General features: G+C 42.6%; 2 protein-coding genes across 11 annotated transcripts in view; both read right to left on the bottom strand.

The window, feature by feature from the left end:
• Window positions 1–6,331, bottom strand: part of htt (huntingtin) — a 61,465-nt gene extending 55,134 nt beyond the window's left edge. For all 8 annotated transcript variants that reach the window (XM_070552051.1, XM_070552054.1, XM_070552052.1 and 5 more), the window contains exons 1-2: window positions 6,002–6,331; window positions 3,650–3,733 (exon numbers count right to left, since the gene is read on the bottom strand). In XM_070552051.1, the coding sequence (XP_070408152.1) occupies window positions 3,650–3,733; window positions 6,002–6,099 (182 nt within the window). In that variant the 5' untranslated portion in view covers window positions 6,100–6,331. The remainder of the gene's footprint in view (window positions 1–3,649; window positions 3,734–6,001) is intronic.
• Window positions 6,332–11,219: 4,888 nt separating this feature from the next.
• Window positions 11,220–15,871, bottom strand: part of grk4 (G protein-coupled receptor kinase 4) — a 73,519-nt gene continuing 68,867 nt past the window's right edge. For 2 of the 3 annotated variants that reach the window (XM_015971438.3, XM_070552063.1), the window contains exon 16: window positions 11,230–11,419. In XM_015971438.3, coding sequence (XP_015826924.3) covers window positions 11,363–11,419 — 57 coding nt within the window. In that variant the 3' untranslated portion in view covers window positions 11,230–11,362. Of the gene's footprint in view, window positions 11,420–15,871 lie in introns of all 3 variants that reach the window. The other variant, XM_015971447.3, reaches the window with a different exon arrangement.

Raw genomic sequence — 15,871 nt, 5'->3', positions numbered from 1 at the left:
CAGGTCTTTCCATGCACATGCCTGAGATGTAACTGCAGCCTTTTCTGTTTTTCCCATCCTAACACAAAACTCAACTTTGAATAAAATTGCTGCTGCGTGGCTGCAGCATGACCCAAGTCTGGAACATCAAAATGACAGAATTAAACAAATTTATATGCTTTATTTCATGCTTCAAATTAACATTTCATTCTAATTCATCTGTATTTTCCCACTGCCTATTAGTATAAACTGTATTTCTCTAAAATTAACACGATTGTACTCTGAGCACGCTAAAAAAAGAAACCTATGCTATACTCACCCTGCCATGCAGGTACAGTTGGCTGTGAAGACGTAGTTCTCTGGTTTGTTTACTATGACCCAAGCCTCGTACATAGCAGTCTTGTGTCCTTGTCTTTGGCTAGGAAGGACTTCTGCCTTCAAGACGCAACACTCAGAGTCTATGTCGTGATATTTTACTTTCTGTACGTGGCCACAGACAACACAGTTGTATGCATCTAACGATTTGTATCTCACGTGTGTTCTTACTGGGCCTCTCCACTAAAAACGTATATATATCGGGCCACTGGATATCTGGCCACGCACCTACATCTTCCACCCATTCCGTAATGCCACAGGGATCTGGGAGTCTGTTGCCATTCGTTAAAGTGAATTTAATAATATAACATTCAAGATTTGCCGGTGATAACCCTGCAGCGTAGCTTGATAAAGCCTGACACAACGCCATTCTCTGTTGCCAAGCTGCGCGCGCATTCTCGCTGACGTCATATTGTTTACAAACAGTAAAAGGGTCTGTAAGCTGCTGTCTCTTTTACACCAAGAACATGCTGGATTATCAAAGTAAGGGTTTAATCAGAGCACAAAGCAGATCGAGTCGGATTTTTCCAAACCTCTTGTTCACATTTTCCGCTAATTTCAGCGTTAGTTTTCCCACCGGTGACTCTTCCTCTGACAACATGCATTTACGCTCAGCCAATTAAAGCTTTCCTGCAGCAGAATGAAACTAAGATGTTGCCCTGGCACCAACTCTTCTGCTCAAAAGCACATTTAAGTTTGTGGAACAGCACATCAAAGGCTTCACAACAATCTGAGCCTCTTCAGAGGAAACAGTTCAGGTAAAGTCCCATTGGTCATCACACGCTGGTGAAATTACATCTCTGCATCTGACCCGTCCCCATGGGGAGTGGTGAGCTGCAGCAGTGGCAGCGCTCAGGAACTATTCGATGGTTTCACCCCCAATCCAACCCCTTAAAGCTGAGTGTCAAGCAGGGAGGCGTTGGTTCCTATTTTTAATGTCTTTGGTATGACCCGACGGGAACTTGAACCCGATCTCCCAGTCCCGGGGTGGACAATGTACCACTGGGTCATGATGTCCCGATACAACTTTTTCCACTTCCGATACAATACCGATATTGCAGCCTTCAGTACTGACCGATACCGATATATCAGCACAAATCACACATACTTTTACCTATTTGGTAGAAAAGGCTTGATCAAGTGACTTTTTAATAACCTTTGGTTGCATAAATGTGAACAGCTGAGGGAGGAGACGTAAGGAAAAACACACAATATTGTTCACTGACCAACTGCTACAAGTTGTGTCTAAAGCAGGGGTATGCGATTCTGGGCCTGGAGGTCCGGTATCCAGCACGTTTTACTTTTAACTGCTTCAACACACCTGATTTTAATCAGCAGGTGATTAACAGGCTTCTGCAGAGCCTGATGAGCTGCTGCACAGGTGAATCAAGTGTGTTGAATCAGAGAAACCATTAAAACGTGCTTGATACCGGACATCCGGGCCCAGAATTGCATATCCCTGGTCTAAAGTTTTAATTTCACTCACTGCGAAAATCCTCATGTAATGTTTTGTGAACCTGCTTCAAATGCACATCGAGGGTGGACGTATAAAACTTCCCCGGTTCTGTTCAATCTTTGGAAGTTTGTGCATGACAAGTGTTGCTAGGGCTGCTCAATTAATCGAATTTTAATCACGATTACGATCTGAGTTTTGAACGATTATAAAAAACAAAACAAGCCGATTATTTGCTCCTCCTGCTTGCGCTGCCCTGAGTTGCAAATGAAGCGCTCCTCCCACAGTGTTGACAACTTAGTGACTGTGACGCTATTTCTAGCAGCTTTTCAGACCCCCTTCTTGACTTTTTAACTTAAAAGTACCTAGCAAACACCTCAAAAACATCTCTGGTAACCCTTAGCTACTTTCTGGATAACTGTCGTCGACGTTTCCTGCAGGTTAGCTAAACACTCCGCCTGCGCTCCGGACCGTTCTTCAGGACATTAGGAAAGGGAATGATGTAGTGATGTGTCAGTCGCTAAAGAAACAGCTCTCGGAGCCGGCTCCTTGTTGGATTAACCAGAGTGAGTGACACACACACACCGCACCTGCGGACTCCTGAGCCGCTAAAAATGGCTAAATGTGCGCGTGCGGCGTGCTAAACACACGTGCAGCTTGCCCCGATTGCTGTGAGACCGGTTTGGGGGGTGGGGGGTGCAGCTGTGGTTGGGACAATTATTACATTAACTGATGGACTTGTAAATAAATAGTTTATAAATAAGGTAGAAATAAGTTCCTCACGCTGATAAATAATAACTAATCTCTCTGAGGACACAGTGTTAGTGCACTCCTACAGCACCTTGACACGACTAAATACGTATTATGCAACATTTTCTGAACATCAATTAATTTGCATTTATTTGTTATAAATGCCACTGTATAATTCTTGCTGACAGTATTTGCAAGATATTGCTATTTGGGTCTGTACTAGTTAGACTTAAATGAGTTAAACCAAACCCTTGGGTCATAGACTATGAGCTAAAAGTATACTGGTCTTTTTATACTGGGAATCTGGAGTTCTTTTAGTGATCATCTTGTTTCTTATTTTTGTCCTGATTGTGCCCTGAGCAATTTATGACTGAATAAAAACAAATAAAATCAACATAAATTGAAAAATCGTCCTAAATAATCGTGATCTCAATTTCAGTCACCATAATCGTGATTATTATTTTTGCCATAATCGAGCAGCCCTAAGTGTTGCACTGAGCCAAACTGTCTTTTTTGGACTTTAACAAAAAATACCGCCACATGGCCGACATCGCTCCTTGCTAGCAAACACTGCTCTGATCATGTGGACTTTGCACGCCGGATCTGGGCGCTGCTGGATAGAATTTAAAGCTGAACGGACTGCTTATATCGGAGATTTTTGATGCAGTCCGATATAATCCGATACAGTTTTTTTTGGGCCGATATCGGATACCAATATCGGAATGGGACATCCCTACCACTAGGCTGCTGAGAGAGCACACCATGAAGTAAATGAGAGAACTTAGTATTCACCTTCTTATTACTATCAAATAGTAATATTCCCACATGTCCTTGGGAATCTGGTTAGGGAAGCTCTTGACACGCTGCCACTTCCGAATAATGACAAAGACTGACCATCTTTAAAACATGTATAGGACTCATGAGCACATAAATACTGATGATGTCACATAAACACAGAATAACCAAGAAATAGCATTTTCAAAATCTTTTGAGATTTTTGTCAGAGATTTAAGTCTAATAACATTTCAGAGTAATTATTAGAGGCATATAAAACGAAGCAGGCCTCTAACAGAAACATGATTTAACTCCTACCTCAGTGACTGAGCCACGATGTTTTCACATATGGTCAGGCAGTGGGTCACCCTGTCCTTCTTTGTCGTTGCTTGCTCCTTTTTTCTGCGAGAGAGACAGAGAGAGAGAGAGAGAGAGAGAGAGAGAGAGAGAGAGACAGAGAGAGAGACAGAGACAGAGAGAGAGAGACAGAGAGAGAGAGACAGAGAGAGAAAGACGGAGAGAGAGAGAGACAGAGAGAGACAGAGAGAGAGAGACGGAGAGAGAGAGAGACAGAGACAGAGAGAGAGACAGAGACAGAGAGAGAGAGAGAGAGATGCTTTCATCAAAGTCCACCAACAAAATAATTCCATCTCTAGCAGAACTGAATTAACCCTTTGATGCATAATGGTCACTACAGTGGACAGATACTCAAAATTGTTATTTATTTGTTTTTGCTATTAAGCACAGCTGTTGAATACTTTATTGCATTTGAGCCCCTCCATTTGGACTTCAGTAAGCCAAGCCAACATATTTCATGCTCAGAATGCACGCTGTCCACTGAAGTGGACATGTAATAAATTATTTGTAAATTATAAAATTTTACAAAAAATATTTGTTGAAATTTGTTTCATTCACACCTAAAGATGAATGAAAAAAATTGTTTAAAAAATCATGGTTGAAGATTTCATAATTCATGCACCAAAGGGTTAAAGCCTACGGGTGTAAGACAACAGCAGAAGGAGAAAAATACAAAGACAATAAAACCGAACTGTTGGTCGTGGTTTCTCAGCCAGGTGACAGATTGTGTTGCTTCTTTCAGGTTGTGACCGTCTTCAGCAGCAGTAATAAAGCAACTAATGAAGAGAGGCAGGTGAGCCATCCCATGTATGCATTTACATAGCTTGGCCAAAAAAAAAAAAAAGAGTCTCCACCATGATTTAACTAAGCAAACAGGTGGGAGCCTCCTATTGGATAATTACTGGAGGGCGAGTATCTTTCAGCTGCAACAAGATATTTAACCCAACTGGTGCAACAAGCTGCTGCTCATTCCTTAAACAACCACGAAAGACAGGAAGGATCTCCAGTAGCGGTCAGTGTTACAGCAAAACTGAAGAAGCCTCTGACTGAAGACACTCTTCCGTTGTCGGACAGTCTTGTGAAGAGAATGCTCAGGGTTGTCCATCATTTTCTTGATTCTCTGGAGAATCCTTCTTTGCATTATCTCCTCCAGCGGTTCCGAAACTGCCGAAACTCTGGCTGAGTCCTTGAAAGGGCTTGGAGTTGCTCCATCTTGTTGGCCAGTGATCTCACATTGCCCGTTATGATCGATGGAAGAGATGGTTTGAATTTCCTCTCTCTCGGTCTCCGTTTTGCTCCCGCTCTACACCCACGCTTCTTGCGTTTTAGCTCATTTGGGATTTGTGACTTCAGTTGAGGTATTATTTCAGGTATTATTTCAGCCTTTCCAATGTCAATCAGCTGCTCCCGATTGTAAACCAGCTTGTTGCCATGGTTACGCATCATAACAAACGCTCAAAAAGTGAAAAAAGCTAAAAAAAAAAAAATAGCAGTACAAATCCTCTAAGCTTCACAGCACCAGAAACAGAAAAGTAAAGTGTCCAAACAAATGCAGGTTTTCTTGAGAAACTATCAACACTGCTCTCTCTCTATAGAGGCTAACGACTCATCAGGGGTAGAGAGAAGGGGGGATCAGAGTAGTTTCTGCTCGTTAAATAACAACAGACAGCTACAGCTTATAAGCTTGACTCTCTCATATTCCAGTTAGGTCTGTAAAAACTCCTCGGATGAGAAGCAAAACGTCTTCAAGAAACCAAAGAAGTCCAGCTGCCTTCATTTGAACCCTTTTGGATAACCATGACCTGGATGGCCGAGATCCTTCACCAGCACACTGTAAAGATCCAGACTGAGACGGGAGACAGCTCAACCATGTCATTACATCACTGTAATGAATGAACCTGCCTTCTATGAACAGGTCTGAAGCTCACATTGAGACATTACGGTTGGAGATAACAGATTAACGATATGTAAACACGTGAACCCATGTTCTATTAAAATATACAAGCAGAGAAGCTTTAAATGTGTCCTCTTGGCTTTTTTCCCACACATACGCGGGAATGAATCATCGTCTGTTGGCTAACAAGCTGCTATAATAACGGCTCCGTGAACAGAGAGGGAAGGAGTCCCGATAAACAAAAAGATGCCAAACCCCGACATTAAAACCTGATAATGCTAAAAAAAACTGTTTGGGTTGTGATGGTTCGTTTTTCTACAGTAACTTCAAGTTCCCTCAAGGTGCACTGATGTCGCTAGCAAGCTAAGCTACCTGCTATATTAGCAGTCGCTGTTGGAAAGAAAAAAAAATCCACCTACTGTCTCTGAACGAGCTCCTCTGCAGTCGGCGGTCCCTGCTGCTGCTGAAACGACTTCAGAGACTCAAAGGCCTTCATGAGTTTCTCCATGGTGGCCATTTTAGCACCCTACAAGTAAGCCAGCTTCAGTAGTAGCTAATATTTACTGTTTGTGCTAACACTTAGCAGAGTGGAGACAAGCTGTTTCAGAGAGCGAGAGGTGCGTAGCGTGACAGCTACCACCCGCTCTCCGGGCTCTCTCCTTGCAGAGTGTCGCTTTATTCCTTAATATTCCTCCTAAAAGAAACAATTCGAGTTTGAAAGCGTGCCATCTTTGATGCAGCGCTGCGTCCTCCCCGACAATCACACCAGGAAGTGGAATGCGTGACAGCGTGACGTAGAGAAGAGGTGCTTATGGTCGCCAACCAATCAGATTGTAACAAAATGATGATTGACTTAACAGCGAGCCAATTGTTTATCGAGACCCCCAACCTTGTTGTTTCGGTCACGGGACCGTTAAAATCCTGAATTCCACTCAGATTTGCACCAACGCCAGTTACGGTTGCTGTGGTTTATCACGTTGCCACGAGTGCCAACAAAGTGTCGCAGTTATGTTTAAAATAAACATATTTAACTTAGTTGAATGAGATAGACCGATATGGGCTTTCTTGTACCGATACGGATGCCGATATGTGCTGCCACTGTTGAGCCGATTTCTCATGGCTACGCGTTTTCCACCATATGTATGCTGAAACGTCACCAACAAGTGGATGCAAAACATATCTGAATCAGTCACTGAATTTAACAAACCTTTTGAATCTGTGCACTGTTTGGTTTTAAATAAAATGTTTAACCAAAGTTAGTCAAACAAAAAACTGGCAAAAGTCTTAAAAAACTAAAAGAAATGTAAATTGACCATAAGGTTTTAAAGCATTTATTATGCAGGTGTTTTTTAAAGACCTAAATAAACATTTAAAAAAATTCTGCAGCAACACCCAGCTGTCTGCAGATGTGCCCGACTTTAAATCAGCTCTACTAAAGAGACATGTAATTATCCAAATTGTAGTAAAACAAAAAAATGAAGAGCGATGTTCATAGATGCAAATATCCAGTTCATATAAATAAAAAGTCAAAACAAGTTTTTTTCTCGTTTTTTTTTCCCCGTGTTCTGTCTGGCTGTGAAGCAAACAGAATTGATGTCTGACTGCTGGTGACAAGCCTTACAGATTTACTCTCAGGTGGAGCATCAAAGCGTCTGCTTTTAATGTCACGCCTGATACTTAAAAAAATTATTGTTATAGTTTTTGAATGCTTTTTAATTCCGACCAGACACAGAGTCAGAGGTGAAAGAGAAAGGAAGAGACGGGGGGGGGGTTCACAAAAAGACACAATGAACAAGAGTCTGCTTCTAGACCTGCGGAAAGAGAGAAGAAAAAAAAACAAAAATAATGTGTCAACTTGATGAAGAAATGTAAAATCAGCATTGTTTAACTGAACAATCACACGATAATGAATCACAGTGCATTAAGTGCCCACCATAGCCTTAAGACATGTGTTGAACGTGCCCAAGTCCATACTCATGAGAGCACATGTGAGCACCTGTGTGTGTACACGCGCTTGTTTATGTAAGGTTTCTCTATAGGAGCGTCCAATAGAGAGTGTGAGGAGCCACAGATCTGCCCCCTAAAGATGTGCAGGAGACAGAGGGAGCTCCAAGTCCCAGAGATCCAGGAGCTGCCCCAGAGCACAGGAACCCCAGGGAGACTGCGACCAGAAAAGCCCCCGCCCCCCTCGAGAGGCGCAGAGGATCGCCCGGGGGGCCACAACCAGCAGCCGGTAGAGTCCCGGGAGATATCGGCGGCAAGCCCACAGGCCCACCCGCAGCCTCCCACCCCCTAGCCGACCGAGCCCGGGACCCAATGACCCGGGGCGACCACCCCCGCTGGGGACCCAGCAGAGCCCAGGGACCCAGACCCCACCAGGCAGCCACCAGGATGTATCAGGCAGACGCCAAAAATCTTAAACTCCCTGACCCGGGAGCCACGACCCAGGCAGACCAAGGCACCACACTCCACACCAGGTGTGGCAGGGGGAGGGGAGACGAAGATCTATATCATCAAAAAAAGTCCCAGGAGAAGGGAGTTGCCAAAGGCCCCACCTGACATATACAGTCATACACCAACACAGTCACACACTCCCTCCCTCATGTTCACACACACACATACAACCAAAGACATACAAAATGCACGCCGGACACCCACTCATGCTCCCCATACACGCTATTCACTCTGGTCCCAGTACTGCTGCACATGGGGTACAACCATTACCGGTTCCCAGAGTTCGACCCTTTCTGCTGGGGTGCTGATGAGCAGGCTCCCCCGCCCAACGCCGAGCACAGCATTCCACCACCCCAGACCCCAACCGGACGGCCGGATCTCCCTCCTAGCCTCCAGTCCAAGGAAGCCAAGCGACAACAGAGGTGTGCTAAGACCCCTGCTCCATTATAGTGTTAGTGAGTGTTGATGAGGTGTATTCCATGGCTGTGGTGAGCGGGCAGTGTCTGGCCTATGCCAGCTGATGCCACCACACCACCCCACTTGCACCCACAGCCCTCAGTGTCTAAGTGCAGTTTAAAATTGGAAGTGGGCACCGGCACTCGGGATGAGGCTGAGAAATCCCCCTGCCAAATGCAGTTGAATGTGCTCACTCCCAAGGCCCTATAGTGTGTACTTGCGTGGAATGTCATTGGTGGAAGTGTTTAAGGTGCAAATAAAATTGGGGGGCAGTTTGCCACAGTAATGCAGAAATGGGGTCCACCCCCAAGGTCCTATGTGCATGTTTGTGTGATGATGTGAGGGAGCAGGAGGAGAGAACAAGCCTTTTTTAAATACAAATGGCAGTGTATTGTTTCATAATTACAAATGTCAGATATGGTACAACAACCAGTGATACAACTTGTACAAGAATTAACAATGACTGCAGTGGTTGAACAACATGACTGTACAGACTGAAGAAAAAAAAAGATCTAGGCCTAGTTGGAATACCAATAATTAATCGTCCTTCCTTGAAATATTACTAATAGACATTTTTCACAGAAATTAATGGCTAAACCCTTAAACTTGTACAGATTAGTAATCCAAACCGGGCCAACTCAGCTGGTCACCTTGCTATTCATAAAGCTGTCCTCAGATACCAGTGAGATATGTTGGCACCAGGTCACCTTTTACATATACAAGGATCCTGAAGTATTACAAACTGGTACATGCTGAGTAATAAAACGTGTATTCTTTTTTTTTTTTAAACAGGCAATACGATGCACTTAGTGCGGACATTCAAAACAGTTTAAACTTTTTTATATGAACGGATTTCAATCAGTGGACGGAAAGTTAAAGGTTTTTAAAAAACAAAAGGCGATGAGTCACAAATTTACCTGGAAATCGGCACATAAAATAAAAGGCAGTCAGTCTTTAGTGAGTCAGTTCTCCAGACAAAGTTTAACTCAGCGAACGCTGCTTTTGGTATCATTGGCAAAAAGAGTTAAAAGACACTTCCCATAGTCATTGTCAAAACACACCATAGTGCAATGAGACCAAACAGGGCTTCTTCACTGCTGCATGGGTTGTACAAGAGATCGGTAAAAACAATGACAAAGGCATGAGTGGTAGACACAGTATACTTTCCCTGTGAGAATGACTATGTTAGAGCTTAGTTACAAGTTAGAAATGCATCATTTACAAGGTTGTTTTGAGGCTAGAGAGCTAAAAGGCTAAAAATCTACACATGTAAGATAAATCAGCATCAAAATGTGCCTGAGAGCAAAATAATTGTTTTAACAGATACAGAAACTCGGGTAACAATAAGCCAGCAACAGCCAGATAAACACAACAGATTCCTGGTGGTGGAATGTGCAAGAGAAGACGAACCTTCAGGACAACCTACCTCTCTAAAACAACAGGGATTATAGGAGTACCATATCGTGACAGTATTGGGAGGAGAAAAAAAAACATAATTCAGCTAATTTTCATGTCCTGATATCATTCTGGGCTGACAAACGCTGCACGAAAGCCAACTGGAATAATCTCACTGCTGTAATCCAACGCACACGATGGAATAAACCTGCATTAGCTTAGAGTGAAGCAGATGTGGCACGTGGAGGTGGGGTTTTCACAGCATTAAAAACAGGTACTGGGGTGAGTCGACGGCATCACGAGCAGAACGGGACAGAAAAACGTGCTTGTTCATGACCGGTGAAAACATTAGCGCCGAGTTTTCAGAGTCTGCCATGAAACACAAACACTTATTACAGCTAAAGCCGCGTGGATCAGAAACGGGACAAACACGAGGAAGCCGCTGACAGCCGAGTTAGCGGAAGTCACTTTGATTTATCAGGCTTTTGTTGTTAAACGGACTAAATCTTAGCTGCGATGAGGGTTTCACCAAGAAGAATCGCTCGTTCAAACTATTCCTGGTCAATAATCCGGAGTTTTTTTCCAAGAGTTGTGAAGCTCATCATTAAAAGCAGGTGAAAAGCAGAAAGAAACAACAAAGAAAGAGCTCTACTGTGAATACTGTAACAGACATTTGTCTAACAGCTGTGCTCCCTCAGGAAACGCTGTCGGGAATTTTAAAATTCATGCTCCGAGTCTGTTCCAGCTCAGGAAAGATTTCAGACGTCAGCACAACGAAAGCATCGGGAGGAGCAGACGGCCTCCCAAATGTTTGATTTGTATTTTATGAAATCAACGATCACCAGAAAACTAATCCACGCCGCCTAGCCCAGACGCGAGTCGATGCAGGCACAGCACCCGCTGGTCGTTTCCCCCTTAAATCGCACAAATGGGCTCGGTTTAATCCAACCCGTTCCCACGGAAATCCGCCCCGCGAAGCATCAGGGAGCTGCTGGAGCAGCACGACATCCGCAGCAACAACAGACCAGAATAAGTTACTCACACATCATCTGGATCTAAACGTTTGAAAAGCGACGACATCAGGGATTCGGAGGCAAAACACACCAAAAAAAAAAACTACATGGAGATCTAGCAAAAGAAAGCTGCTGCTGTGCTCCTTAAAAGAAAATCCTCATCACATCTGATCCATACTCACTCCAAATCATGAAAAATAAAAACATAACGTATGCATTCAAGTGGTACTTTTATGGCTTTTTGTACAATACAACCTTTAGTGAAAATATACATCTAGACATAAATTCAAGTACAAATGTACAAAATCTTTAAACTCATACTTTTTTCTGTAATTATAATACACTTTTAATACAGCTCATAAATACAGGTCGACATTCACTGAGTTCCTAAGTTTCTCGCTCGGTTCGGAGTTTGTGGTGAAGCTCTGCGGCGGGGAGGGGGCTGCGTGTGGAGGGAGTGGTTTAAAGTCGTGAGGGCTCTTCGGTCTCATCGTCGCTGTAGCCGCTCTTAAAGCAGACCTGGGGAAGAACAACAGGAAGACGTTACAAATGTGGAAACCAGCTCATGAGTGGGAGCTACGTCTGGACGGGTTTCATCAGCAGCAGACTGGGAGGAAGCTGGTTGTTGCACTTTCTTTGTTATTGAACAAAAGTCCAGATCAGATCAAATTTCATCTTTAAACTAATAAATAGTGATGCACCAACATGACATTTTTGGGCCGATACCAATATCCGATATTAATTCATTCACTGCCAATGACGATTAAAGTCGTCATTTGCATGTTTTTACTGTGTGGGCGTCGGACGAGCCCCCGCACCGTGAGAACAAACATCTCAGCTCTAAAGCTGATCTTCATCCGCGTACGTCACATGATCAGGAAGCAGAACATCCATGTGTTAGGAGATCGTTTTGGGCTGCTGCTGTAAAAAAAAGTGAGGCGCGAACTGGAAAAGCTTCTGCCGATCGCAATTCAAGAACAGATCACGAAAGAACGGATAACGCTCGAAACGCGTGGATTCTTCCTGATGTAAGAGGTGAGTCTCCAATTTGTTTTGGTTGTTTTGGCGTCGACATCATCCTAGCGCGCAACATTCTGTGACTCTTAAAAAAACAGTAAAAACGCTGAGAAACGCAGGCAGTGAATGAGTTAAGATCACCGTTATGGCTGATAACCGATATTTGCTGGTACAGATATCAGATATTAAGATCACCGTTATAGCAGATACTGATATACTGACATTAATGCTTCTAAAATCAGCAGATTTTGTAAAGAATTAAAATTATTAAAGCTGAATTTACGTTATTATGTACACACACACCACACACGCATTTACTCTAAGATGATTACAATCACAGTCACATGACTAAACAAATACACATCATCCCTCCACCCTCTGAAACAGATAAAAAAAATGGAAACAAGATGGAAAAAAATATCGGTTGATAATATCGTCCTGATTTTATTTATCGGACCGATGCTGATAGGTTAAAAAATGGCTAACATCGGCCGATACCGATATCAATGCCGATATAGTGTCCATCCCTAATAATAAGTTGGGGGTATAAATGAATAAATTACCACTAGGCCACCTTTCTCAGTGGCCTAGTGGTAGAGTGTCCGCCCTGAGACTGGGAGATCAGGGTTCGATTCCTGGTCGGGTCATACCAAAGACTTTGAAAAAATGGGACCCAATGCCTCCCTGCTTGACACTCAGCATTAAGGGGTTGGATTGGGGGGTTAAACCACCAAATAGTTCCCGAGCGCGGCCGTGTCTGCAGCTCACCGCTCCCCCAGGGGATGGGTCAAATGCGGAGAACAAATTTCGCACACACATCAGTGTGTGTGACAACTAATGGGACTTTAACTTTTAACTTTATAAATATCGATTCTTTGATGCAAGTCAGTTGGTTAACATGCCGTAAGAGCAAACCGAATTATTGCCTTAGTCCGATTTAAGTCGAACTTTTGAAAAGCACATCTACCAGCCTGGCAAACCATCCAAAAACATATAAATATGTAGTTTAGCCACAAACCAGAGCTCAGTCGTAGGGGTGGAATCTACGGTCGTCGTATAAATGGTCTTACTGTTTTAATCAGAAGATTCTAGAATTCTTTTATTCATTAAGGGATCGTACACACTTCGTTTGATTCAAGAAACAGTCAGGTTTATACATTTTAAGAATTTATTTTACAAACAATTAAAACTTGACAAATCGGTTGAACTATTATACTTTGAGTGGATGGAACTAAAGCATGGTGTCTGGAACTTATGTGTGAATATAATGTATTCAGAGTCTCCGTATCTCAAAAATCGGAGTTCTGGATGGAAAGAATTTGGTTTGCAAAGAAGTTAGAAAGTTGTTATTATCAAAACCACAGACAGACGCTATCTCGCTGTGTTCTACCTCACCCGTTCTGGAGACCCCCCATTTGGATCTTAGATGTCCAGGAACCGATAGACGAAACCGAGCGTCTTAAAAATAACTCTGAAGGAGTTTGCGTCAGATACTATCTTGTTGTTCTCAGCTTCGCAGGTGCGAAAAAGGTTTAAGGTTTTGACAACGTGTCAAAATCCTAACTGGTTAAAGAGGCTTTCGCTCAGATGGCCAGTCTGAAGCTTTTCTCTAGAACCCTCGAACTGTTGAACTGTTCAAACTGAGGGAAAAACCAGAGCTGGCTAGTTTTAATGGATTGATGTTATGATTGAATAGCCAACCACAGATTGACACGTTTGAAGATATTACCAAGCATCTCAGAGACACACTCTTGTTGATGTGGAGACTGAATCTGGGCAAAAGGTTAACTATGTGTCATGCGTTAACTTAACTTTACTTGTGAGCGCAAATGCCATGACCTCGTCAAGTAAACATACTAAGCTTATGTCACAGATCAATGAACATTTCATTGTTTATAATTATAAATAGCAATATTTAATGATTATATTTAATTATAAAATCTTCTTTCTACTGGGAATAAAGGAGTTCATTTAAAAGAGTTTCTCTGTGATGGACCTTGGAGGAGAGAGAATGCTATCGTTTATCTTTTATTATCTCTCAGAGCTGCAGTCCAGCTGGTGTGAGGAAGGCAGGCCCTGATTAAAGGGACTACGTGCAGACTTCCAGTCTCCTGTGAGGGGAAAATATTGTAGGTTGTGTCATAGCCAGGTTAAGTTGACCTGGCTGTAGATCTTGGCCCGTGGGATCTCAAAATCAGGCCATTTCGTGACGTTACATGACATGTAAACTAGCTGCCTTATTCAGCAAAAATACATTTTAATCCATCGTTTTTTAGTCTTAGCACAGCAGCTTGTAAACCAATAAATAGATTTTAATTAAATTATTTCAAATCCTTCATTAGATGTACGTCTAGAGCTGATTACATTATGGTTTCAACCCCGAAGAAGACAGCTGTCAAAGCTAATGAAACACATAAAGTCAAAAATGCCATTAATACTAGAAAATATTACCGTGGTAGTACTGTAGCTGAGGTTTCACACACAGTCTGAGCTTAGTTTAAAGTTTCCGAAAAGTTAGCGGCTGATCTCATTTCCTATGAGGAACGCTCATCATTACTTTCAGTTTGTTCCTAAGAGAACAGCTTCTCTTATCCAAGTTTGACAAGAAGACAGAATAATTGATGTTCAGGGAGATAATACCAGGAAGTAGGGCTGCTCGATTATGGCAAAAATAATAATCACGATTACTGTGACTGAAATTGAGATCACGATTATTTAGGACGATTTTTCAATTTATGTTGATTTTATTTGTTGTTATTCAGTCATAAAATTGCTCAGGGCACAATCAGGACAAAAGTAAGAAACAAGATGATCACTAAAAGAACTCCTGATTCCCAGTATAAAAAGACCAGTATACTTTTAGTTCATAGTCTATGACCCAAGGGTTTGGTTTAACTCATTTAAGTCTAACCAGTACAGACCCAAATAGCAATATCTTGCAAATACTGACAGCAAGAATTATACAGTGGCATTTATAACAAATAAATGCAAATAAATTGATGTTCACAAAATGTTGCATAACATTTATTGAGTCCTGTCAAGGTGCTGTAGGAGGGTACACTAACACCGTGTCCTCAGAGAGATTAGTCATTATTTATCAGCGTGAGGAACTTATTTCTACCTTATTTATAAAATATTTATTTACAAGTCCATCAGTTAATGTAATAATTGTCCCAACCACAGCTGCACCCCCCACCCCCCAACCCAGTCTCTCAGCAATCATGGGCAAGCTGCACGTGTGTTTAGCGCGCCGCACGCGCACATTTAGCTGTTTTTAGTGGCTCAGGAGTCCGCAGGTGCGGTGTGTGTGTCACTCACTCTGGTTAATCCAACAAGGAGCCGGCTCCGAGAGCTGTGTCTTTAGCAACTGACACATCACTACATCATTCCCTTTCCTAATGTCCTGAAGAACGGTCCGGAGCGCAGGCGGAGTGTTTAGCTAACCTGCAGAAAACGTCGACGACAGTTATCCAGAAAGTAGCTAAGGGTTACCAGAGATGTTTCTGAGGTGTTCGCTAGGTACTTTTAAGTTAAAAAGTCAAGAAGGGGGTCTGAAAAGCTGCTAAAAATAGCGTCACAGTCACTAAGTTGGCAACACTGTGGGAGGAGCGCTTCATTTGCAACTCAGGGCAGCACAAGCGGGAGGAGCAAATAATCGGCTTGTTTTGTTTTTTATAATCGTTCAAAACTCAGATCGTAATCGTGATTAAAATTCGATTAATTGAGCAGCCCTACCAGGAAGTAGTGATGCACCGATATGAAATCTTTGGGCCGATACTGATATTAAGATCACTGTTATGGCCGATAACCGATATTTGCCGATACCGATATACTGAAATCAATGCTTCTAAAATCAGATTTTGTATAAAATGAAAATTATTGAAGCTGAATTTACGTTATTATGCAAGTACACACCACACACATTTACTCTTCTGAGATGATTACTGTCACATG

This window comes from Nothobranchius furzeri, chromosome 6, assembly GCF_043380555.1.
Source record: "Nothobranchius furzeri strain GRZ-AD chromosome 6, NfurGRZ-RIMD1, whole genome shotgun sequence".
Lineage (NCBI taxonomy): Eukaryota > Metazoa > Chordata > Actinopteri > Cyprinodontiformes > Nothobranchiidae > Nothobranchius > Nothobranchius furzeri.
This window is presented reverse-complemented; position numbering and strand designations above follow the sequence as displayed.